Raw genomic sequence first — 27,473 nt, 5'->3', positions numbered from 1 at the left:
TACCTCAGTTACTCTCTTGCCTTCCTTGTTCCTCGTTTCCACCTTTCCTGTCCACTACTACAGCTACAATGCCTCCGGGCCCCCGTCCGTTTCTGCACTGCTGGTTGTGAAGACATTAATTCTTGATTAGAGTTCATGCATTCGTCTTCTCTGATTTGCTCTTTGGAGTGAGAAATCACTTTCTCAATGACAATAATTGAACACGGGCAGGGGGGGTGCCAGTTCATTACCTGCAAATCACATGGAGCAGTGGCACCTTAGCTGAAGACAATAATGATTTCAGGGACTAAGAAGAATGATCAGAATGGAGCCGACCAGTTTTGACTGCAAAGAGCAAAGCTAGGAGAGAAAGATGCAAACCCTAAAAAAATCCTATTTTTTAAGATAAGATCATTGTGTGCTCATCGTCCTGTATTTTCAATTGAATCAATTTACTTTTCATAGAAGGGGCAGTGTCTGGGTTGCAGAGGGACGTGCTGAGTGGCATGTAGGAATACCACAGAAAATATTCTGGCAAGGTGTTTCTGTTGTAAAGTAAATTACATTGCGGTTCGCAGCCAGCCTGATGTCTTCCACTAATGGATAATCATCACCCAAACAAAAATATACAGGCTAATGGAAATATCCTGCCACTGCTACTGAGTGTAGAGTTTAAAGTCCTCTCTTCCTGACAGTGAGGCATACGATGGAGTTGTGTGATTGACAGGCCCTAGTTTCCCACAGTGCACAGTCATTCACTGCTATTTATTTGATTTCTTTCCACTTTCTCATCCTCTTTCCATCACTCTTTTTATTTAATATGAGACACAATTACTTTACACAGAGTGCCAAATGAGTTCACTCCGGCACAATGAGCTCCATTGTCCCAATAGGCTTTTCTCACTGTTTTATGGTCCTATTAGGGGGCAGTGCTGAAGGAATCCAATAAGGCCCCAGCCAACAGTGAACATCCTCATCTTGGAGCCACAGAGAAACATGAGACAAGGCTACTTCACCAGCTTAGTAGTATAGAAGTATTTTTATTTATTTTTTTTGCATCAGCCTGAAAACAAAAGCAGTCACAGCTGGATGCAAGGGGGGAGGAATAATGGGGTTTCATTTTAAAGCAGGGGGGATAGAGGAGGAAGAGAACACATCTGAAGACAGAGGGTGAGAAGTAAAGAGATGGCAATTGCGTTTCGATTCCTTTATGTAGTTACAGCCGTGGAGGCCAACAATCATTTGCTGCACCCACTGTTCTGCCTGTGCCTCATTATTTTCCAGTTTAACATTAACATTTGGCGAATGACATATGCCACTGCATCAAACAATGACACTCAGTTGCTTATCAAGTTACTGGTAAAACTTACTCTGCAATGTCTACAGTGCCATAACTGTTGAATTTTCTGGTAAATTGTCCTTAAATATCATCTACCCCATCATTTATTTTGGAAAAAAAGATCCCTGTAGCCTGAGAACATTCAAACCACCTCACCCTGTTGTTTGTTGTTGCTGTTGTTGTCTGACATTACCACAGCTTCACCCCTTCATCACCCCAATCCCACCTCCAACACCCACTGTGTCAAGCCCTTGGGGGGAGGGGGGGGGGGGGGGGGGGGGGGGGTTCCCTCCAGGCATACCTATTTATCCTAATAAACAGGGTCAATGCCAAAACCTCTATTAAATTCAATTTGCGTATTTATCATAATTGTGTCCAAACTGATTGCATTGTGTTTCATGTGGCTTTTTATCTTCAGCATCTCAAGCAAATTTAAAGCCTTTAAACATTTTCCCCGTTGTACGACAATGAGCCATGCAACCCTCTATGCTGAGTGATGTTTTATTCACATTTACCCAAGATGATGATTGGCTGAGAGATGACCTGGCTCACAGGATAGGCCTAAATTATTGGATAGCAGTAGGGAGAAGGAGATTTAGCTCATTGTGATGATGAGAAGAGATGGGTGGCAGGTGTTATACTGCTTGAAATTATGCTAAAAGCTTCAATTAAATCAGCAAAGACACAATTATGATTAATACCCAAATTTTATTTAATAGAGATTTTGGCACTGACCCCATCGATTAGGATGAATGGGAATGAAGCCCTGTAAATAGCAGTCAGGAGTAAAATCCCCCCTTAAAGTAAATAACTTAAAGCAGGATAGTAATATTCTGTTTATAAGAAACATAGATTCAAGAGAATGGAAACAATGCAAATGTAGGAAAGAAGCAATTGGTGCTGTGAGGCGGATGGTATAAAAATAGGTTGATGAACTGTTGCATGGAAAAACACTCGTGCTGAGCTCCATCACAACATACTCAGATATTCCCACATACATTCATGGTTTCTACCAGATCCCTGCTGACAACCTTTTTCCATTTAGTAAATGGCGAAGCAGAGGAAAATGATTTGTTTGTCCGGCTTTTGTGAGTGTGTGTTGGGAGGTGAGACTCTTGCTTGTGATTGGGTAAAATATGAATCGATGCTTTCATACCTATGTAGGCCCTGTGTGTGTTCAGTTTAGGCGTTGAAGGTGGGTTTCTACACACACACTGAACTATCCATACTTCAGTCGGTCTTGTTTGTTTTGCAACTGATGATTTGCCTGTGTTCCTATGTTATCAGTGACTCCAATCACTTGTTGTATTTAGTGGGTAAATGATCATTAACTCTTATCAATATCTTGACTGATCATTAAAGCCATAGAAATAAACACATCCAAACAAAATAGCTTTTTTTATAACAACATAATTACAAGAATATTTATTTTTTTAAGAAACAGACACATTTCCAACATCCTCTTGTCTAGTCTGTCCATCCCCACTCTTAACCCCCCCCCCCTTTTGATTTTTCTTCCCCATTCTCCACTAAAGCTCACTGCCCTGCTGTACCCCAGACCCACCTTCCTGAGCATGCCTGATTGCCATGGCAGTGCTGGAGTCTTTTGGGACCTCTCTTCATTACCAGCCCCTCATTTCCACATGGCCCTCTTCATTTAGACCTGACAGAGAGCAAAGACTCGGCCAAATGGCTTTCAGTCTCCCCCCTTATCCAAGAATTTCAGCTTCCAATTAAAAACGAAATAGAAAGCACCCCCCACCTCGTCCCACACTGCTCCCATGATGCTATAGATGAAGTCCCCCCACCCCCACCTGCTCAAACAAGGCAGCAAAGAAGCACTGATCTGCTGAGTGCTCACCCCCTGTAATAACCTCTGCAATGTTTACCAAAGCTTTACTTTCGACTAAATTATTCATAGTTTAACATCATCTATCCTTACTTCCTCTTCATCATTCTTCATTCTTTATGTTCCATGAATTTAGGGTTTAAGGTCACAGTGTGTTCAAATATTCTATAGAAGATTGAAGATTCTTCTTTGAATAGCTGCTCTCCACATTTTACCCCAGTGCTGCCATTAATACTAGCATTGTGCAGATGTCAGCTTGTCAGTGCAGGGAGTCTATGTTATTGGCAGACTCAATGCTACTCAATAAGTCAGTGGAATTCTGACTTGTACAAAGGCAAAGGTGGCTAGTAAAAATATTAAAAAACCGAAAATGTACTTAATTACAACCCAAAGCCGAACCATGGGTGCTCTCATTGAAATTCTAACAGCCGCTATTATTTCAACGGGGGTAACATTCGCTCACTGACCTTCACGGTTTGAAAGATGGATTAAACATTCTGAGCAGTGGAAAGCACACTGTCCTCCCACTTAATAAGCTCAAAATGATGATTAATCTGTGAAAAGCAGCACAGAGCTTCTATTAATGCATGGGTAAAGACCCAAGATTCAGATGGGACCGTCTGCACGGCACGGCTGTGCGCTCAACCGCCTGGATTATCCGTTCAGAATTGCCTCCCTTCATGTAAGCCAGGTGTCTGGAAAGTCATAATATCTCTTTTGAACTATTTTTTTTTATGTACCAGAAACTATAAATCTATGTTAAACATCTCTTTTGAAGTGCTGTTCTAATGCAAAGCACTTCCACTGTATTCAGTCAGCATCATTCACAGTACTTACAAGAGTAAAGAGGGCTCTGGACAAAAGCCGGTGACGAGAACTCAATTCACATTAATACCTACCCTGTTGGAACCTCCAGTTCTCTGGTACATGAGTGGGCTGCTCTAGTTGTGGCTGATTATTGATGAGGTTTGGAAAAAGTCTTGGGCTTTTCTGTCAGGTTTTGGCTTTTGTTATTGACCTGGTGATTGATTTAAGCTCTCATAATTAAGAGGCCTAATTTAATTAATGCCTAATTGATTCAAAGTGCAATTTAACAATACAGTGGGTGAAGGGAGCTGTGTCATTGATGGATCAGTCCTGGCATAATACAAAACAGGCACAGGCAAATGTATTCCACATGCAGCAGGTCTACCACCAGGAGAGGTCCTGTAGGAGAGAGACAAAGAGGGAGGGTGAGAGAAGAGAGACTTTTTTCTAACAGATATATGTCTCTCAGCCGCACCCCTCTGCATCTTGCTGCTGTCTGTCCTGATGTGGACAAATGCAGCCTCATATCTCTGATCCAATTTGCTTAACAGCATTAGGAACCTGTCTGTTCTGGTTATTAGCTTCAAGTACATCAGACCCCAAACCTTTATGAGCCAGAAGCTACATCTTTCCACAAGAAAACCCAGTGAGACAGATTAAAGTCTGGAGATTTTTGTGCTTAAACATACATGTGTGTTGTGGGAATTATATTAAACTATTTTCGTGAAAGAATTTAGCATATGCATATCAGTGGCAAGACGAGGTGTTGGCTAATTCACAATGGCATTGTTAAGTCATTGATTGTGTCGATGCATCACCTGTAGGAAGTAAGAGGGCTGTGTTCAGTGAGAGCATGGAGTCCACTCATGAGTGAGCGAAAAGACTCATCCGCGATCATCTAATGTAGGGGAGTTTTTTAGGCAGACACCAAACAACACGATGATATCCGAGCTCTGCTAATTGTTTGAGTTATTGTGCTGTCGAATTAAGCGTAGGGGTGGAACTGGACTTCTCATTGATGACACCTGGACGTTTTCCCTGGCAGCACCCCTCAACACCCTGTCATCCTTGGAATATCACGCCATTAGAATTATGGCACCAATTACATGTGATTGTGATCTATCGACCACCGGCCCAGCTGGGGAACTTCTGTGATGAGCTTGACATGCTGCTGTCCCACTTCCCTGTAGACACCACTCCGCTCATCATCTTGGGAGACCTGAACATCCACCTGGTCAAACCTCGGGCAGATGACGTGTTTGCTCTTCTAAACATGTTTGACCTGTGAGACTGTTTTTCCCTCCCCCGACCCACAATGTTGGCAACAACCGGGACCTCATTCTTATCTGGAACTGCACCACAGACAGCATCTTGGTCACTCCTCAGCATTTTTCGGATCATTTCTTCATTCAGCTCACAGTCTTCATCCCTGTAACATACCGCCGTAACCTTAGGTTTCTCAATCAGGAGCAGTTCTCTTCACTGGTCTATGCAACTCTGCCCCCACCACCACAGGACCTCTACATCCTCAATTGGGATGCAGCCACAGACAGCCTCTGCACCATACTTTCATCATGTCTGAGTAGTAAGGTGGCAGCCATCAGTTTACAGTTCTCTCCTCTAGAAGAGGACATCCTGCTAATTTCTTCTAACATCACTTTCCTCATTTTCAACTCTGAGGATGATCTTTCCAACCTCCTCCTCTCTAACCATCTGACCACCTGCTCTCTGGATCCGATCCCTTTCACTCTCCTTCAAGCAGTTGCACTCACACTAATGCCAGCTTTTACGCAAATCATCACCGCGTCTCTCACAACAGGAACTTTTTCCGTCCTCATTCAAGATTCCCTAGATTACCCCACTGCTTAACAAGCCTTCGCTTGACCCTTTACTTGTGGAGAATTACAGACTTCTTGTTTCTTCCAATTTTGGCCAAGACCATATTACGAGCAGTCTGCAAAAAAACGCGAAAAAACCTGTCTGCAACCTTTGACACTGTATGAGCGAAAGACATCTTCAGCTCAACCTCTCCAAGACTGTAGTTCTTGTCTTCCGAGCTGGACCTTCAACACAACACAACATCCGTATCAACATTGGATCTGCAGTGATTGTCCACACTAAGTCAACAAGAAATCTAGGGTCATCATCAACGACCAGCTTTAAGGACCTAGGGTATGCAGATTTGCCCTCTACAACATCAGAAAGATCGGACCCTAGCTCACAGAATATCCAACCCAACTTATTGTGCATACTCTGCCCTGTTAATGGGGTTAACGGTACGCACAATCAAAACTTTGCAGATGATCCAAAAGGCAGCATCACATTTTTATTCAGCCAAAAAGGACTCATGTCACACTACTTTTTAGAACTCTACACTGGCTTCCTGCCCACATCAGGTTCAAAGCTCTGTCTCTTGCCTACAGGGTGTCACCGCTGTATGACATTAATCTTGCGTTAGCTGTCTTTCTCCTTCTCGCTCTCCCTCTCTCTGTCCCTTTCTGCAGGTGTCCCTGGCTTTCCCCTGGCTTTTCCCTGTGTTTTCCAGCGTGCAGCTACTGATCCTAACAACCTGCCTAATGTTTTGTCGTTGCTTTTTGTGGCTTTTTTCTTTTCTCTCTCCACTTTCCACTCATCCCAACCTGTCAAGGCAGATGCCTGCCCACTCTGAGCTTGGTTCTGCTGGAGGTTTCTTCTGTTAAAGGGACTTTTTCCTCTCCACTGTTGCCTTGGGCTTGCTCTACAGAGGAATTGTTGGGTTTTCTCTATACATCTTTATAGTCTTGACTTTATTCTGTAAAATGCCTTGAGATGACTTTGTTGTGAATTGGCGCTATATAAATAAAGTTGAATTGAATTCAATTGGTCAACTCAACAGCTCCTGCTTACATCAACTCCCTCATTTATGTCCAATGCGCTCTACCAATGAATGAAGTCTGGTGGTCCCAACACCACACAGAAGACAACAAGCTAAATTCTTTAGCTCAGTGATCGCACGATGGTGATGAATGGATGGTGGCTACCAAACTCTGCACGCTCAGCAACCTCTTTCCCAATATCCCCCCAAAAAAAAAAAAAACTGCTGAAAAAACAGCACTCAAATCAAAAAAAAAAAAAAAAAAACTTCCTTTCTGCTCTTTGTTGCACCTCATAAACACTTCTATTGATGGGACTTTGCTTTGATGTTTACTCCTTGACTTAGATTTTCTGTCATTCAGCGAACTTTGAGGGCTGTAAATAATTTGTCCTGTTCACTATATGTTCACTACTGCTGCTGGTTGTCACCAAGCTCTAAGACGATACAAATGACATACCCTCTCATAACAATAATATCAATAATAATACATTTAATTTATAATGCACCTTTCATTAAAAATAAATCTCAAAGTGCTACAAGAAAAAGGGAGCATAAAACATATAAACATTATCTCTAAACAATCGAGGTGCAGTTATTGAAAAGCTTTCTTAAAGAGTTAGGTTGGAGATCTGAAGCCAAGTTTTTTGGTTGTATATTTTTGAGATTCCAAAACTGAATTTGGTAAAAATTGGCAGTTCTAAGGAAATTACTTTGTGATTGGAGACACTCTGACTCTAGAGTCAGATTCAATGATGACAAGATCTAGAGTGTGCCCTCTGGTGTGTGGGGGTAGATCAACATGCTGTGTGGAGTTTAGACAGGGTCTAAATGAAGGGGTGTCGACATGGATGTTCAAGCTCCAAGTATTATAATATTGGCATATGTGGGACAAAGTGTTGAGAGGAGATCATGCATCTCTGAAATGAAGACTGAGTTTGGTTTCACAGGAGGACAGTGCCAGGTATCTCAAGCTCTGTTAGCAGAGTTAGCTTCACATTTTTACAATTTTAAAAAAATATTGAACTTCAGAGTAATTCACATTTTCAAGGAATCAGAGGAACTTTTGTTTTTAAGCTGAAAGAACATATAAACTATTTTGTGTGACAACATAAAAAACACATTACAATGAAAACCCTATAATTTTAGAAAAGTGTTTCAATTCAGAAAAGGATGTTGAGGCCCTGTCCACCTCCTTACAGTCTTTTATCTAACTTTCTCTCTTTATTACTTAAAGGAATTAAACCTCTAATCAGGAATGACAATAATTCTGTTTGAAGAGGCTGGAGCCCATGGGTGCAGGGTATGATAAATGAAAGATAAGACATGTCCCCATCAAAATACATGGCCTACCTTTCCTTTTTGCACACAGGATTATACCTATATACAATAATTTTGTCTCTCTGCCTCACCTACATGCACACACATGCAAAGCGAGAGACAGCAGACACCAGGACCTTTGATTTGTTGCTTTGACAAACAAATAAAAGATGCAGTGAAAAGAATCTGGGTTCAGTATGTATATACTGAACTGTGTTTTCTGAGATTAACAAGCTGCACATAAAAACAATAAATGCTCAAAGTTGTATATTGAAGATAATGTTAGATTACATCATCTGCTGAAACAGTAAAAGAAAGTATCCTGAAACCTGTTTTTTGCCTCTGTGCTGACACCCACTTTGAACTTGTGGGTAGGATGAATAAGGTCATTATGACCCTTTCATCATGCACTAACCATTTAACTTATCACAGACCCATCTGTAGTGCCCCTTTATTTGAAACATAAATGTAAATAAATGTCTCATAATCTGAGTGATTGTGACATATTAGTTGTCTTAATGGCATTGGAGTCCAACAGGCTGATGGCCAATGAAGAGTTAAGGGTGGTGGTAAGGGTGGGACTAGGTCATTGGGTGAAAGGGTTATGTCCAATCTAATCACAGAGGAGATTGGCCATTTTAAGGCCTAAATTGGTCCTAATAGCAGTTTTCTCTCAGGAGATGGATATGATGTTAAAAGACCTTCTGTAACATGAAGAATGATCCAACCATGATATGTCATCCATCAGCAGCTGGTAAAGGCTCTCACTCTATTTTTCTGCTCCATCTATTATTATTAGGTTCCTGTGTAAGTAAACTGCAAACATAATTGCATATTTATAGGAAATGTCACACACTAACTGTTATATGTTCTGATGACACTGATTATATTTTGTTTGAATGAAACGTTAGATTTATTACCAGAAAGTGTATCTCATTGTCATAATACAGTCATACGTTTGACTCAAGTATGGTTAAGTTTAGACAACAAGGACATTTTGGTTTAGAAAAAAGATGAGGGTTTCATTTGAAAGTTAATTAAACCAGACCACAATTTTTCTCCAACTTCAACCGACTGCTGCGAAAATCTAAACACAAGCATTAGAGTTTAATATGGCTGTAGTCACACAAACTGGATTTTGTACTTTTGCAGCCAAAAATATGTTTGGAAACATTTCACTGATATTGTCAAATATGTTAATTGTCAACACACACTCATTATGTTAACACAAAATAGTTCAATTTTAATTTAATCAACTTTATTTATATAGCACCAATTCACAACAAAGGCACTTTAAAGAATAAAGTCAAGACTATAAATATGTATAGAGAAAACCACACAGTTCCCCCTTGAGCAAGTCCTAGGCAACAGTGGAGAGGAAAAACTTCCTTTAATGGAAGAAACCTCCAGCAGAACCAGGCTCAGGGTGGGCAGGCATCTGCCTTGACCGGTTGGGGTGTGTGGAAAGTAAAGATAGAGAAAAAAAGAGCAACAACAAAACATCAGGCAGGTTGGTAGGACCAGTAGCTGAACACTGGAAAACACACAGCTCCAAAGCCAGAGACACCTGCAGAAAGAGACAGAGAGAGGGAGACAGAGAAGGAGAAAGACAACTACGGGAGAAAACACACAGAGTTAATGCCATACAGTGGGGACAATTGTGTGGTGAGAGGAGAGGAGAGAGGGACAAGAGGAGGAAAGGAGTTCAGTGCATTGGGGGGTGGGTCCCCCAGCAGTCTAAGCCTATGGCAGCATAACTATAACTAACTATAAGCTTTATTAAAGAGGAAGATTTTTAAGCCTAGACTTTAAAGTAGAGAAGGTGTTTGCTTCCCGAATCTGAACTGGGAGCTGGTTCCACAAGAGAGGAGCTTGATAGCTAAAGGCTGTACCTCCCATTCTACCTTTGGAAATTCTGGGAACCACAAGTAGGCCTGCATTCTGAGAGCGAAGTGGTCTACTGGGATGATATGGTGCTATGAGGTCTTCTATATATGATGGAGCCTGACCATTCAGAGCTTTATATGTAAGAAGCAGGGTTTTAAATTCTATTCTAGATTTTATGGGAAGCCAATGGAGAGAAGCTAGTGAAGGTGAAATATGATCTCTCTTGCTAGTTCCAGTCAGCACTCTTGCTGCAGCATTTTGGATTAATTGCAGGCTCTTTAGGGAGTTAATGGGGATCCTGAAAGTAGGGAATTACAGTAGTTCAACCAAGAAGTAACAAATGCATGGGCTAGTTTTTCAGCATCAATTTGAGACAGGATGCTCCTAATTTTGGCAATGTTCCGTAGGTGGAAGAAGGCTGTTCTATGTTTTATGTGAGGTAAAGGACAAATCCCGGTCAAAAATAACTGAAAGGTTCCTTGGTTCTCTGGTTCCATAGATAGATATAACTGGGTATCATCAGCATAGCAATGGAAATCTAGGGAGTGTTTTCCAATAATGAACGCTAAATCCTGACTGAAAGTCTTCATACAAATTATTCCTGTACAAGTGGTCGCATAACTGCTTTGGAACTGCTTTTTAGGATTTTAGAAATAAAGGGCAAATTAGATATTGGTCTGTATTTAGCTAAAACACCTGGGTCAAAACGGGGTTTTTTAAGTAGTGGTTTAATTACAGCTACCTTATAGGCCTGTGGTACATAGCCTGTTTCTAAAGGTAAACTAATGATATCTAATACAAACGCATCTATGAAGGATAAAGCTTCCTTGAGCAGCTTAGTTGGAATAGGGTCTAGCAGACAGGTTGTTGGTTTAGATGAGGTAATAATTGAAGTTAGCTCAGAGAAATCTATGGGTAAAAAGCAGACTAACAGGGATTGGGGCCTTATTGATGATTCTAGCACTGCTGTACGTGAAAATCTATCTGTAATATTTGGGGAGAGGATCTGGTGAATTCTTTCTCTAATAGCTACAATCTTGTCAAAAAAGAAAGTCATGAAGTCATTGCTGCTCAGAGTTAAGGGAATAGTAGGCTCAGCAGAACTATGGCTCTTAGTCAGCCTGGCTACAGTGCTGAACAGAAACCGGGGTTGTTTTTCTTTTCTTCTATTAATGATGAATAATATGCTGTTCTTGCATCACAGAGAGCTTTTTTGTACATTTTTAAACTGTTTTTCAAGGCTAAATGAGATTCTTCAAAATTTCTGGAACACCACTTCCTTTCTAACTTCTGGTTTACTGCCTTCTTTTTCAGAGGGGCATCACCATCGAGTATTGTACGTAGTGAGGCTGCAGAATTGTCAACAACATAATCTACTTGTGCAGGAGTAACAATAAAGTGGCTACTTTGCATTGTATTGACATATGTTGAAGCAAATGATGAAAGAATTGTTTCTTTAAATTTGTTGACAGCTTTTTCACTTAAGCATCTGCTGTAGTGGAATTTTTTCCTAACTGCTGTATAGTCTATTATTGTAAATTCAAATGTTATTAGAAAATAGTTAGACAGAAGAGAGTAATATTGAGGAAATATTGTTAAATTATCCATAAATGCCATACGTAAGGACAAGGTCTAAGGTGTGACTTAATCAGTGTGTGGGTTTATTTACATATTGGGAAAAACCAATTAAATCTAATAATGAATTAAATCCAATGCTCAGGCAGTTACTGTCAGCATCTACATGAATGTTAAAGTCACCAGCTATAATGACTTTATCTGTACTAAGCAGTAAATCAGATAGAAAATCAGGAAATTCAATCAAAAACTCTGAATGTTGGACTGGAGGACAGTACACGATAACAAATAATAGTGGTTTTTGAGTTTTCCAGTTTGGGTGTGAAAGGCTAAGAGTAAGGCTCTCAAATGAGTTTTAAGAGTTTTAGGTCGAGGGTTTATTTCTAAGCTAGATTGGAAGATTTCTGCTATTCCTCCACCGCGTCGCCCATTGTGCAATGCAGCATTCCTCAAAAGTCCTATTCAGCCTTGTCTGTTGTACAGTGTTTCGTTGAACAACATTATCTACATTTAATAAGGAGACAGTTATGGCTCCTTAACCTTTTGTGAGAGAGAGGAAACGACTCTGCTTTTACCTAAACATTATTAGAAGAACATTTTTTTCCCATGCTGCCATTGTTTCTTTCATTTGGCTAAATTCAAGTTTCACATATTGTGCCTTGCACAGTAAACGTTTCATAATTTGAGCTGGCTACAATTTGGTAAATATTTTAACCATGCTAAATGCTGTGGTCATATAACTTTCATTTTTACATACCACATCATTTGTGTGAAGTCCTTTCCTGTTCTTTGACCTCCTCCGTTCTACTCGGCACACATGGTCCATTATTAGGGAACGTGTGGAACTGTCTAACAGGGAGGCCTGTTCCACACATGCAGCTGTCGCACAGCCCTTAAGAAAGGGCAGCAGCCAGTAACATACGATTTACTGCAACCTTTGACGCTGTCATTGTGGAGCCATTTACACCAGAGATGGACACAGGAGGGAACCCGTTCCGCCCGTAAGAGCTATATGCTGTACTTGCCTCGTGTCATGACAAACATGCACATACAAAGACAAGCTTACAGTAGGTCTTCTTTAGGACGGTGATTGATGAAGAAGGACAGCTTCTCAACACACACCCTCTGCCCCAGCCCTCAAGCGCTAGTTTTTAATGTGTATATGGGCATTTTCCCTCCTGAGAAGACAGCTGCTGCCCCCTCCCTCTTTTCTTCTCTCTTCTCGTTCCCCTCACAGTTTTCTGCTCTGTATATTTGAGAATAACAACACTTTGCACTTTGCAGCTTTTCCTCTTTCACTTTCGCCGTCTTTATTGTTTTTCTCTCGGTCTCTTTTATGATTCTCAATAATCTAATGCTGCAGCTGTCTGATGGCCAAGTCTCTAACCCTAGCGTTTTATTCGCATCAAAGAAGCTGGTGGATATTTGGCAACAGATCAGAGCTCTATGTCCTCTCTTCTGCACGGGTAGAAAATGAGAGAGGAGGAAGGACCGAGGGAAGCAGGGGGACAATGTGAGAGAGAGCATGTTAGGAATGAGTAGTGCCATGATGAAAAGCCTGGGGGTTTGTGCACTCTTTTGGATACCAGCGATCAACAGGGTGCTAAAAACACTAAGGGGAGGGTAAAATGGAGGGTTTTTCAGGAGAAGGGGGAGAGGAGAGATTCAGAGTGACCAGCAGACAAAGAAAGAGAGAAGAGAGGGGCACAGTGAGATTCATGTAAATTTAGAATGTGTCTCTCCATTGCTATCACTCAAAACTTGGCTTTACCACAGACAATAAGTGGGTTGTCAATGAATATAAAGGGAGTTGGCGTCTTCTTCACCCCTGGCCTCAAGGAGACGCTGACCCCAGTATTACTAACTGTAATACTAGCTGCTATTCTCTGCAGGACATGTCATCATCTATAATATTTCTTCTTAATAGTGGTATTTTTTAGCGGAGAGAAAACACGCACTTTGTTGATAATGTGAAACAATGAAGAGGCTGAGCCGTAGTTGGGGGGATATGCCAATTTTGATTCTGACAAACCAACAGCGGCCAGTTAAGCACTGCTCTGTCAGCCCTGTTTCAAGCGTCAATCATACGTTTGTGTTACCATTTGAAAGTGATTGGCAGTTAAAGTGTGTTTTTCTGTTCAAATATGAGTTTGCACACACCATCCGTGTCTGAGGAAATGTGATCTTAACACTGAGAAACATTACAGTAGCAATAACAGCAACAGTGGTGCAACATGGGGCTTTTATTTAGTTTATGTAGATCAAACGCACAACACTTCAGCTCATTTTGACTTCAAAATTACAAATTACAAAACCCTGCAAAGCACGGAAATTATTCTGCTTTAATAGCCAAAGCAGTTCAGCTGTTTCACAGATATCCCTGGAAGGAAAGTCAATATCTGAGTCAGGGCTGTGTAATGTTGATCACTGCACAAAGACAAAACACTGTAATCTCATATTTTAATAAAGCAAATCTTTACCCGTGAGATTTTATTTAAAGACAATCTGACGATATATACGTTTCCTTATTCTTTACCTGATCTTTAGCCCATGCCATAATATCCCACTTTTTTATTATGTTTTATATTCTGCTAAAAAAGGAAAAAGGAGGTGCAATCAGCAGATTAACAGATAGGAGTCTGAATCTCAGAGCCACTGATACTGAGTTAATTACATGTCACTTTCATTGTCACTTTGCACAGGAACTTGTTCCTACAAGTTATGTTGCATAGCAACTTATGTTCCTATGCAACTAAACTGCAACTATGATCATGTTTTTCCAGGGAATTTGATCAGTGGTGGCTAATGTTTCAAAGCAGCACCCAGAACCTGGATCCTACACTATATTTCTTCATGTCCAAAGTAAAGATTTTCTACTTTATATTTATAAATCAAATGCAGTCAACCCACCTAGGAGGGTTTGTAAATGGCTTTGTGTATAACGGGCCCTCTGAGGCCTCCAGGACCTCAAATGACATGTCATTAAGGCGAGTGTGACTGGTTGACTGACTCATTTTAATACAGTGCAGTTAAAGAGGGGAGGCAGACAGGTAGGGTGAGCTGAGGTCTCTTTAGGTACAGTAGACTACTGATAAAATCTTCATGCCCCCATCTCTCCTTATCCCCCCAACTACTAAATAAATAGGGGGCTGAGTCCCTGTTCTCCATGCCTCTATCTCACCAAAGATATCCCAGCTGCTGAAAAGGCTGGAATCCATTTCCATAAAGAAATCGGAAAAACACGACCTATTTAGATGTGCTTGACATTTCAGTAAGAGACAAAAAGAGAAAGGCGAGCGGCTAGCGCGGAGAATAGCAGAGGCCAACCGAGTGTTTCACCAGACCCTCCCAAGGAGACAATGTGCTGTCTGGATGCAGACAAGCTCTGCCCCACACACACACACACACACACACACACACACACAGGATTAACCCTGCTAATGCAGGTACTAACAGGAATTGAAGCAAAGACTGAAAGGATCTTCTTCCTGGAACTGTGACTTTCAGTGTGCTTGAACCTCCCTGACTAGTTAGTGTCCTTTTTGTAACCAACCTTTAACAAATAATGATTAGCTGAAAATGATCCCGGGCAGCACTGTGGTGGAGTGGTTAGCTCCACCGCAGGTTGAATCCCATCCAGCTGTGGATTCTCTGTGTGGAGTTTGCCTGTTCTCCCCTTTCCTCAAGGTGCTCTGGTTTCCTCCCACAGTCCAAAGACATGCATGTTAGGTTGATTAGTGACTCTAAATGGCTTGTAGGTGTGAATGTGAGTGCGAATAGTTGTCTGTCTGTGTACGTCTCTCTGTGTTGGCCCCAGTAGGCTGCTGGGATAGGCTACAGCCCCCGTGACCCTTAAAAGGATAGACAGCTACAGATAACAGATGGATGGATGAAAATGACCCCTGTGTTATTGAATATGTCTCTAACCAACTCTACATGGAGCATGTCATCAGAATTGTGAGTGCTTGCTCTGTCTGTACCACCCCCATAAAAGGAGCTCAGATAAAGATTTTATCCTCCATTAGGAACAACGTCAAGCTGCTGTCTCATCCCAGAGCCTAGTTAAGTCCTCAGATGTCTGGCTTGCCCGTAAAACCACTGCCTCCTGGCCCTGCTGCCTAATGGCCCTGAAGGAAGATGACTAAATGAAATGAAGAGAGTGAGAGCACAACCACTTCCCTTCATTCTAGACCTGATTTCACCGCTGCAAATATGCTGCAGTGGTGCCACATTCAAGGCTTGACCTAAACGACTGAGCAGGAGCAATTGATCAGTGCAATTTTGTTACTTAAATTGCTGAAGTTTTTTGGGGGGGCTGGACAGGTATGTTCCTGCAGCAACATCAGTCCATCAGTCTGCTCTGCACTGTGTCTCTTTTGATTTAAAATGGAGCCTGATCCTTGAGGTAATTAGATTAAAAGCCAGAGGAGAGATGTGGGCAGGAGAGAAGGAGAAGAAGGGCAGCCAAACAGAGAGAGTGTGACTTTTAAACTTTGCTGAAAGAGTCTTTTCATGATTTATCCTGTCTTCTTTTCTTTTTTAATTAATTTTTCTATTTTAGCAGGAGGAAGAGGAACTAAGGAAACGAGAAAAGAGGATTGAGAGGATCGAGCCAGTGGGGAGGGCCGACTCCTCATTGGAACATTCACCTGTCTTAAGTCTGGAGTGAGTAAGCTGAAACAAAAGATGGATTTAAAATGAAAAAAAAAAAAAAAATTCAATGAATAGAAAAACGATACATAGGAGAATATTTGTCAGAACACCATAATTAAATGCTTAAACTTGGTCATTTTTTATGGCTTCCTCCTTTAACAAATCCGTATCAGTTGTTACTTGGGTTCTTTTGTCTCTATGTCTTTATCCTCACAGATTAACCTTGTGCTTTTCCTCTCTCCCTCTTTCACATATTTTAAATGAATCACTTCTCTTTCTCTCAACAATCTGATCTTAATCACTTAACTGGAGTCTCCATTTGTGTTCCTAATCGACCCCGAGGTCCACCAGCCTGAATTTGTAATGGATGACTTAATACAGATGACACAATGGGCTGTGGCAACCCCCACCGCATACATACCATCAACCTGTTGTCATATTTGTCATCTTAGCTTTTCTACATTTTCTTGTCACTCTTGTTATTTTTTATTCATGCATGTCTTCCCCTGTCTCCTCTCCTCCTTTTTCTCATCCCCCCCCTCGGCCTCATCTATCATCACCCCAAAGAGGCATGCTCAAGCCGGTGGAAGTGTCCAATGAAGGAGGGCCGCTCGGGATCCACGTAGTGCCTTTCAGTTCACTGGATATTAGGTAAAAGAAAGGGGAGAAATCTGGGGATCGATGCAGCTTAGTGTACAACACTGGCTTGTTAGTTTCACTGTCCATTATGTCTCTTGCCTGCAGCTTTTGGCTTGAAGGCCAGTGGATGTTGTTCTCTTTTTGAGGACTCAACCCTCTTCCCTTTTACCACAATTATATAAATGTGTATCTCTGAAACTTTATTGATAATAATATTGTGGTCAATAGAAGTAAAATGATCTAATAATTTCAATATCAAATCAAATTTCAAAATGAAAATGAACATCCACAAAACAACAAGCAAGTAGCAAATTTTTCCTGTTTTTGTGGCCTAGTCCTGCTCTCAGATACTGGCATGAAGCAGTCAAGTTGTTATTGCAAGTCTTGCTTGAGATATGAGTGTAGCTCTGTACTGATACGTGTCCCTTTGTAAAAGTTGAGACCATGCCCAAGAGAAACTCCCTGCACATGCTCAGGCTTCCAGGTCTTTTAGATTTATTCTCATTCTCCTTACTGTGTTTTTTGTTTTGTGAGACTGAAACAGCATGACAATACTCAGCACTGCCTATATTCCATAGCCTGGTTGTCCATAGTGGGAAAGAGATGAAAGTAGTTTTACTCTTGACTGCACAGTGTTTTCAAGTCTTGCTATACTTTAAAAGAAAAATTGTAGCAGATTCAGACTGCATCCTTTTACCTTATTATACCCAATGAGCAATGTCAATGATAAGGTACAAGAGGAGCAATGTTTCTGAGTTTATGATTATTCAGAAAAAAAAAAAAAAAGAGAGTAAAGGACAGATGAAGTGGGAAGATATAATCAAACTAAAAGCTTGTGTATAACACAGATCCCTGCTGCATTGCAAGGAACTGGCACGTCACCAAGGTGGATGTGACTACTCAGCGCTGCAAGATGGAGGCAGGGGAATGAGGTGAAACAACATGAGCAGGGAGATGAAATGGGATGACATTAGAGAGAGGATGGCTGTCGTTGAAGATTGCATGTCATTACTTTAAGACACTTATCCCATTGCTCTTCATAACAAGTGTCAGCAAACTATATTTTGCTTCGAGCTCATGTGATTGACTCTCATAAGCTGTGACATCTGGTTATGATGTTTACGATACATAAATTAACACAACTGTTTAAATGCAGTTCTGATGCCGCACTTTTATTGTCATGCAGTTATCTTTAAATGACTCTGTGTTCCCTCAAAATCAGGCTGCATATTCTAAGACATATTAGTGATCCTGCATGGCCAATGCATTTCTCCTTCATCAGCTCAATTTGGCACTAATAGCTATCAGAGCCTTCAATTAACTTCAGACATGATAAGACTTCGCATCTGGTCAGTGGGATGATGCTAATGGCCTGGCCCAGCTCTTTCCCGTGCACTAGGACAGGAGGCATTAGGCTCAGTGGGCTGTCATTAGTGTCTAGACCAGGGCCACAAGGGTCAGACAGCCAGCAAAACCAGACAGCAAACAAGCAGGCTCTTCACCAGCGGCTGCCTGCATTCTGCTTCACTGCACTGACATCAAGTTAGAGCCAAACAAGAGGGGAAGGCATCTGCAGAAGGGAGCTTAGAGACTGTCACTCTAGGAGACAGTACCTCTCTCTCTTTCACACACACACACACACCCAAATGCACATGCACAGAGCCTTACTTAAGATAAAACTTAGCTACACATCTGAGGTTGTAAACAGTGTGGAGTTACCCTGAGAACTTCTTTGCTGTACACACATACATATCTGTTGACCCACAAACACACTCGTCCCTTGCAGATGCATTCTTTGCTTAATGAACTTGTCATTCTATGACCAATTTCAATTGTAAACAAACTGCGGACATAATTGCCGTCCATAAATAGATCCTGATTAGATTAGTATTTGATTAAAGGCAGCGAGTGAGAGCAGGTGGCCTCCTCCAAATCATTTCTTAGCACTGCTGCCCAGCCACAAGTTGGAGTAAAGCCACAAAACAAAGCTGATTCTTGCGACTTTGGAGAAATAGGACTTTGCGTGTCTTATATTTTTCTGTAGAGGATCTGCTACGGTCTCCTTGCAATTATATCTGACACATAATCAATTCACTGATTTGCAGAATGCCCTTTATTTTTTGCAATAGTTCTTCTGCTTTCCATAAATAAACAAGATTCTACAGAAACTCCAACAGTGAGACAAAATGGAATTCAGGGAGTGGCAGCGCATTACAGTCATCGAAATATTAATGCTTTTATCAAATCATCATCCTCCTTAAATTTCTAAAAGATGCTTTATCTCTAAACCATAATGCTGCTTTGCATACTGATCATGGAATAACCAAAACTCTTTTATCCACTGTCTCTACTCTTCTATCCAATCAGAAGTCATTTGAGTGTGTCCATGCACAGTACAATACTTTTCAAGCTGCCAGCACATATTATTTTTAACATTTCTTTAAAAGGGACAATTTGCAATAATAAATATAAATGTTTTCATTTGATGGATTGCACCAGACTTTGCTTGAAGCAAATTTTCATGTGCCGTCCTCCTTGGCAGGTCACATCAAAAAACACCATCACATTGAAAACAACAGCAGTCGAGTTGTATCTTATTTGATAAATATTAGCTTAGATTTTATTTGCTCTATTAGTTGTGGGCTTGCTGTTTTGGTGAAACGATTTCCTCTAAAGCCAAATTGTAAATGAGATCTAAAATTAGTAATTAGTATTTGTTATATTTTATGACGTGGCAATGAAAGGCTGTACCATCCTCCCTCCCCCCAACAGCTGAGATGAGTCTGTGGTGTGGGCGTGGAGGTCAACGTTATGCAGTCAATTAGAGCAATGTTCTAAGAGTGGCTCTCTTTGGCTGAAATGCTAAAGAGCTCTGCAAAATTGCCCTTGACGTCTCCAGTAAACGGGGTTACAAATTACAAGTGCCGTTTATATGTCCCGTAAAAGAAAGGAAATTAAAGAGAAGTATGAAAGGCTTGCTGCTTATGTCCTAGCCACAGAAGTGCTTTCCAGATGTCTTTCTTGCTGCTCTTATTAGTTTTGCTTCTGACATATTTCACCACTACTCTTAATTTTCCAAAAGTTAGCAGAGATGGATGGAGTTTGTAGTTCTTTAATGCAAGCACACATCAGAGCTCTTTCCACATGGTTTTCCTGAGGGGATAACTGAAGCCCAGAGGAGCTCACTGATGTATTTATTTAAAGGAAGGAGGGGATGGGACTTTAAAAGGTAAAGGTTGCCTTTTTTTGAAGGGATTGCTGAGATGGGACTGCGGTGGAACTGGGTGGGTATTTATTACAGCACTGCTGTCTCTTATCCTAAGCTCCAGTGAGGGGCATCTGCAGTGTTTTCTCAAAAGCCATAAGATGATCACTTAGCTATTGGTCTGGATTACCTTAGACAACCTGCCCTGTCATTGTCTCAGACCTGTCTACTCGCAGGCAGAGTAAGAGGACAGAGGGATAAAGAAAAGTTAAAAACTAAGTTAGAAAGACTGCAAGAGCATGTTGGTGTTTCTGTGAGCCTAAAGTATTGAAAGTTAACTTTCAGTGGGAGTAGAAAAAGTAAAAAGTAGGCGTTTTATGAGAATGTGAAGGTGATGTCACATTATCTGAAATTCACTCTAATAGATTTTGTCTCTTTGTCTCATGATATGGAGAGGAGCACACACTTCACCGAAGTAATACATCACTAGTTACAGTATTTCATGCAGTAACATTTTATCGGATTCAGAAACCATACCGTGATTTTTTTTTTATGGTAATTGATGTTTTCTGGACAAACGCGTTTCACATTTCCCACATTTCATCCTTTTTCCATCTCACATATTACACTCACAATTAGTCTGATGATAGATAACTAGAAACGGCTCTGTGCAGCAGTAAGGTTTAATACGCTAAGAGTTGTAGATGACTCCATGTCCCTGGTAAAAGCTATATTTGAAGAAGCAGTTAATATTATTATTATTATTATTATTATTATTATTATTATTATTATTATTATTATTATTTAAAGAAGTGAGAGAGTAGCTTTACGCTGCTCAGGTGCAGCTAGTTTTGAGTATAAATGAAGCTGGTTTAGCTTCAGGAACTGTGTGTAGGACACGTGAATGTTTGGTGTTGGTACTTTCTGACCAGTGTTACATAACTACAAATTATATATAGCGCTGAACCTACTTAAACCACAAAATAACAGACCACTGGTGATATTGGTCACTTTTTTATCTCCACCATGATTTATTTCTAGATGTTTTTTAAATGTAAGGATGCAGAGGACACGGCTGCTAATTTGCTTTGACTGTGTGATGTGTACCTGACCCAACTTTCATTTGTAAATGTAATCATTTGCAGGACTCAGGGCTTGGTAGTTAAACGTCTGGAACCCGGAGGCAAAGCTGAACAGGAGCACCTCTTCCAAGAGAATGACTGCATAGTCAAGATAAATCAGGGAGACATACGCAACCTGCGCTTTGAACAGTAAGTTCTGAAGTCGGCCTTATCTTGATGAACATCTAGTCATTATGTTTCCACTTCCTGAACTCTATGAGGAGCATTTCTACTCATTTCAGTTTTCCTCTAATTGTGAGTGGCACTGAACGCTCTGCTAATTTTAATTTCTTCTCACCTGTCTCCTAAACTGTATGCTCATATGCAGCCACATTGCATATGCAATTATGTTTATGTAGAGAGCATATTTCACTGAAATATGAACAAAAGAAGCACTGCATTTCTTTTAATTGAATAAGTTCCTAATTAATAAATAATAAATATAAATGAGTTAGTACAGATCCGACTTGGAGGTACAATATTTAGAGTCATAAGGTAAGTAATTACCACTTTGTTTATGGGTTCTGATATCACTTTAACAGATGACTTAATCAGTATTTACTCTTTTTGTGACCTAATTAATGTAAATCTTAAGTAGTTCCTCATTAATCTAAGATGTCTTGTTTTTTTTTTCTTTGGATTACGTTGTACTAGCAGTAAAGCTTTAAGATGTGATGATTGAGAATCTCTATGAAAAGGAACTATTCAAAACACAAAAGACATTCTTACGAATTCACATATTTTTAAAGCATATCATCATCAGTTAGCAACAAAACACTAAAATGAATTGTTATTCACACTGGTTATTTACATTGGATTTTACCTTTAATAATACAATAAGAAAAACAAGCCTCTCTGTAGTAACGTAGCAGCACCAACAGTCGTGGTAAATATGTTTTCTGCTATGAGTTGCGCCCTTAACAGTAGCTGCCCGCACCCACTCCTCTGCACATTAAAGCAGAAATATCACAAACGTGTTGGCCTTCCTGTAATATGGCTCAGTCACCTGCTTCGCCTTCGGATCCAAAACCACCTACACTCTTCTCGCGAAGCATTTCTTTCAACTCACCATTTCCTTTCACATCCTAAAGTGGAATGAAGATATAATCCTGGGATCTTTCCTCCCTTTTCACCAAAGCGTTTTATCTCTTTCATGTTCAAATAGCGCTAAAGGACTTGGACACATACTGTACTTGCACATGCTATACACACACATGCAGTGACAGTGAGCTGTAAAGTTTTATCTACAGCTCTGTGTGTGTGTGTGTGTGTGTGTGTGTGTGCCAAGTTGAGAAATAGATTGCTTCTCTCCCTTATAATTCACTCTTCCGCAGGAAGAAATAGCCTGGCTCCCTGCTACAGAGGGCCCAGCCTACAGGCCGACTGGGCTGGACATAGTCATCTAGAACCACTGGGCTCAGAGCCACCTTGTTGAATGACTGACTAAACTAACTAAAGACGCATTTTTATGTTATCGCTGTCAAAGTCTTTTGCCTAACATCTCTAAGTTGACTTTGGCAAAAAAGAAAAGCTCTCTTTCAACCTCCAGACTACCTTACCACATCATGCTAATGGGTTCATCAGACTGTATACAAAGCCACTACATTTTTTTTTTCCTTTCTTTTCAAAATGACGCTATTGTCATTAGTAAACATCCCTCTGTTATCCAAGTCTTTTCATCTGTGAAAGAGGCTTACAAACCAAATCCTTAAGGGAGTGATGTTTTGCAGCATCCTGCACTTACTCTCATCTGCCAAACACACACTCCTCACATGCATCCAAATACATATGATGTTTGAAATTCTACATGGAAATGAGGTGAAGGAGCTAAACTTTTCCCCTACCCCCGCCTCACTCACTCATGACTTACCCCCTCCTCATGATTGTGTGCTGCACTAAGCACCAATTGAAAGCAATAGTCTAATCTGCTTGGATTGTTTTGCATGGGTAAACATTTTAAAGTGTTTAATCTAACTGAATGTAATAATGAATTGATGGGGTAATATATTATTCAATCAGGCTTGTGTGGAGGTTGATCACTGAGGTGATGGGACTGTATGTGCACATGAGAACCTCTGTGGAAAAAAACCCATGTACGCACACACACACTCACCCAGTCATCACTGCTCAGTGTGAGTGATTTTTGTAAATTACCATAAGAATGAAGAAGGGCGAAGCCAAATCCCACAGAAGTGGCTTGGTGCGCCACGCCTCTATGACTCTGCTCCACTGAAGCGCTGTGTGTTGTGGTAGAAACAACTTAGCTGCTGTCATTTCGATGGAATCGGCGTGGTATTACAGCAGTGGTAATGGGGGTCTGAAAACGGGAGTTGATATTGTTTGAATCCAGACACCCACCACGCCTCTGGCCCCTTATGCTGCTGCATGGGTTGCTCCTGGCAAGCCTATCTATATGCTAAATGCCGTCAGCAAACCAGACTAAACAATTCTTCCACCTGGGAGTGATGTTGAGCTCTTGTCTTGGCTTATTTGGCCCCAGAACTCACGGAAGTCTCCGTGTGTGTTTTGTTTGTTTTGCGTGTAAAGAATGAAGTGTGTGTCTACTTTGGAACCTCATTGACTGGAAAGCTTTCCTGATGCATAATTCATCATCTCTTCTCTGATTATTGAGTCAATTCATGTGCATTCATCTCCAACCACACAAAAACACACATACTATACCATAGCACATTTAGATACTCTACATACAGTGTTCTTCTTTGGCATAAGATGGAATCGGCAGTATATGATATTTTATCGCTGCCCTGCTATTCAACATGCTTATCTCTCTTGTGTCTTGATGCTGGAAACTATAATATATTTTCTATCCTCTGCTGCTGTGTTGTCAGTAGCCCTTTGATTAGCCATGCATTAACCTCACCTCTTCCTATCGTCTCTCAACATACAGTACATCATATCACCTTCTATCCTTCTATATCTGGCAAGCTATACTAGGAAATTATTGTACTTTTATGTTTTATCATGTTAAAGCTGATTCATCTTTCTCTCGCTGTTTCCCCTCCAGAGCCCAGAACATTTTCAAGCAGGCAATGCGTTCCAAGGTCATCCTCTTCCACGTGGTCCCAGCAGCCATGAAGAAGCAGTATGAGCTCCTGTCTGCCCAGAGTGAACTCAGCCCACCACAGTCCAACAGAGTGCGCTTTAGCCAAGACTTCCAGCAGCCGGAATACTGGGCCAGTTTGGTGGGGGCACCACCAACCAGGTGTGGACCACAGCCTGGACTTAACCACAAGTGGGTTTGACCTTCTTTTTTTTGTTGGTGTTGTTTTTGTTTATTATTTGCTTATATTTTTGGTGTCGTGAACAAGTATTTATTGATGAATCCAGATAGATGACAGACTCTCTGGTTTGGCCTGGTAAGATAAAATACCTGAAAATGAAATGAAATGTAAGAAATACAGTCTGGACCAGGACCTCTGGCTCGAATATGTGTACGTGATAGTCTCAGCTTAGAGACGTTAAGCAAAAGTCTTTGACAATGACAACGTTGCTCAAGCCTGAGGTAGAAAACTGCTATGTAAGTGCAGACCATTGGGTAAATGGTCTGCACTTACATAGCAGTTTTCTACCTAGTGGTACTTTACACTGCTTCTCATTTACCCATTCGCACTCACAATCGCACACACCAATGGGGGAGCTGCTATGCATCTTTTGATGCCAAAGAAACATTATATACACAAGGTTATATGTGTTTTAGGCACAAAATTTCAAGGTAAAGTAAGAAAAATTACATTAAAAGAAAAACAAAAATAAGACGCTACAAACAGGGACAACGGCAAACACACACTAGTGCCATGCACCACATTGTGAAACAATCATCAATAAAGGACACAATTTCTCACACTAGAGACAAAACCCAGTCCTGGGGAAAAGTCCTGTGGCTTTCAGTGCGCAAAAAGATATTAAAGTTTATTTTTTATCCTACTATCGTAGCCACCAGGGACCCCTGGCAAGAAGCACCCCAGAGCCAAGCCAACGATCCACCACATTACCTCATACCTTAGTCACCAGGACCTCATCAGCTCCCACCTCTTTACTGCAGCGCAGAATAAGCACAAATCTACCTACAAGCTCCTACATCAAGAACAAAGGACGTAGATTCAACATCCAGCTAAAGAAAGGTAAGAATCAGCAGACACATGGACGCATGGTTGCAAAGTGAATGTCTTTCAGCATTTTCATGAACATAGTAATAAAATAAATGATTTGGTTGGCTTTAGTGGGAGCAAGAGTCACATGACAAGAATTTTGCTGTTTGTCACCTCTTCTTTAGTAATCAAGGGGCCATCTCATTATCCATACCCAGTTCCAGAAAAGTTGGGATGCTTTGTAAAATCCAAACCAAAAGAGAAAGCAAGCATTTGCAAATTACTTTAAACCTGTTTTTTATTAGTACAAAGACAAAATATGTGCTTCTTTGATTTGCAAATGTGTTAAGGACAGTTTTCTGCCTGATCTCGGTCCATTTTAACCTCTTAGAACCATTTTGGGTTATATTTCCAAAGTAGTTAATTCTACTTAACTGAGACCTCTTAGCCAGAGGTGTTCTTGAGCTCTTAGGGTGATTTCCATAATAGAATCATGTTTTTTTTTTATATATATATTTTAATGATATATGAGCTGATGTATGACCTGAAAACAGAAAACAGGTTTTAAATTAATTGCAAATATTTAATTCCCTTTTTATTCTCAGTGGCCTAAATTTTCTGCTAATAGGGTTTGTAATTCCTTCTGAGTAATATAAAGGTTCAAGGCAACTAAAGACAACTTGTAATTCTTCAGTAAACACTCAGAAACCTCTCTGTGCCACTGGAATAGATCCCCCTTTTTGTTCAGTTTGTAATTTGATGCACTCAGGGTTCATCACTGCTGTCTTGTGGCTGAAATGTTGAGATTCAGTAATCAGTCTGCTTCCAGCTGAGGTTGGTTTGTTTGTGGACAGGCCTTTGATAGTGGTATATCTTTGCAAACCATTGTGGTGGGTTTACTGCCAAGCTCCATCTCATTTTCATGACTTCACTATCTTTACACATACTGAGGAGCAGTTGCTAGTCAAATGAACCAGTGAGGTTACTTGCCTATTCTCTATTTTCTGCTCCTTTTATTGGACGGAGCAGATGTTTAGTTGAAAGCTGGCACTGGGGTCCTAGCAGTGTGCTTTAGGGAATAGTCAGGGCAGCAGCACAGGCTAAATGCAACACTCTCTGGGGAAGTGCAGTCACAAGCTGCTCTAATATGTTTGGCAAAGGTCTCTGTGCACTGCCAGCAGAGTTTCTATTGCTATACAATGTGGAGCTGCAGCTCTAAGTTAAAGTTATTTGTTGATAATGTGTTAAAGTTTGTGGGGGTTTTTTTTTGTCTGCACACAAGCTTCTAAGTTTAGTGAAACCAAGCTTGGGAGCTGTTGTGAGATGGAAGTCTCCAAAGCATGCTTCGTGACAGAAATGGTTTTTGGGATTATTGGTCCTAATTTAAATGAGGCTTTCTGAAATGTATGTGCCAAGCCTTTCATAAACTCTAAATGAAGATGAATTATTGTCCAAATGTTGTGGAATTGAAACTGAACACTAAACTCTGAGAGTTAGTGCAAATGTGCTTCTGAAATCCCCTTTGACAGTCCCATTTGATTACTATCAGACTTTATCGCTACTAATGTACTTTAGACACGCTTCAGCAGTTTTGTTGTTGACTCATTGTAATGTTTGTGATTCAGCGTAAGTGGCTCTGAGTTCCGAATGGCAGGAGCAGATCTTGCATGGCAAATTAACATGAGTGCCTTAATCCAATACTGCAGTCGAAAAGGACATAGAAAGCCCATAAAGTCATTCTAATATGCCTCAGCCTCTCCTCATGTTTGCGCTTTAATTGGCTTATTGGATCCAGGATTCCAACTAATCCAGAAACAGATACGATTACTTTTATCCTGGTCTTCTATTACCCAAAATAAAGACGTCAGTGGTTAATTACAGCAGGCCTATTACAGATGCATTCTCCTAATTGCCGGATTGGAGACCGTTAACAACTGAATCTGACAATGGGCAGTAGTTTGATTCTGTTTATTAGGCTGTGTTCAGGCCTGTGGGGAGAGGAAAGGGACTGGCACGGGACGGAGGTCACTGAAGAAAGAGGAACAAAGAACTTAATGTACTGTAGATGATCTGACATTGGCACTGTAACATGCAGCTTATCCAGATATCCGGCTGTAGGTCAAACAGTAGATGTAAAAA

The 27,473-nt window shown here is 40.8% G+C and overlaps 1 protein-coding gene across 9 annotated transcripts in view; it reads left to right on the top strand.

The window, feature by feature from the left end:
- LOC137104607 (partitioning defective 3 homolog) overlaps positions 1–27,473 on the top strand; it is a 343,094-nt gene that overhangs the window by 135,695 nt on the left and 179,926 nt on the right. For 5 of the 9 annotated variants that reach the window (XR_010911721.1, XM_067486038.1, XM_067486041.1 and 2 more), the window contains 6 exons: positions 16,169–16,272; positions 16,828–16,911; positions 17,748–17,831; positions 21,250–21,375; positions 24,251–24,478; positions 25,180–25,367. Coding sequence is in view for 8 of the 9 variants with exons in the window: in XM_067486038.1 (XP_067342139.1) it covers positions 16,169–16,272; positions 16,828–16,911; positions 17,748–17,831; positions 21,250–21,375; positions 24,251–24,478; positions 25,180–25,367 (814 nt within the window). In the remaining variant the exon portion in view is untranslated. The remainder of the gene's footprint in view (positions 1–16,168; positions 16,273–16,827; positions 16,912–17,747; positions 17,832–21,249; positions 21,376–24,250; positions 24,479–25,179; positions 25,368–27,473) is intronic. The other 4 variants (XM_067486037.1, XM_067486042.1, XM_067486040.1 and 1 more) reach the window with 2 other exon arrangements.

The sequence above is a fragment of the Channa argus genome, chromosome 19 (genome assembly GCF_033026475.1).
Source record: "Channa argus isolate prfri chromosome 19, Channa argus male v1.0, whole genome shotgun sequence".
In the NCBI taxonomy this organism is placed as follows: domain Eukaryota; kingdom Metazoa; phylum Chordata; class Actinopteri; order Anabantiformes; family Channidae; genus Channa; species Channa argus.
Note: the sequence above shows the minus strand (reverse complement) of the source record. Positions and strands in the feature narration are given on the sequence as shown.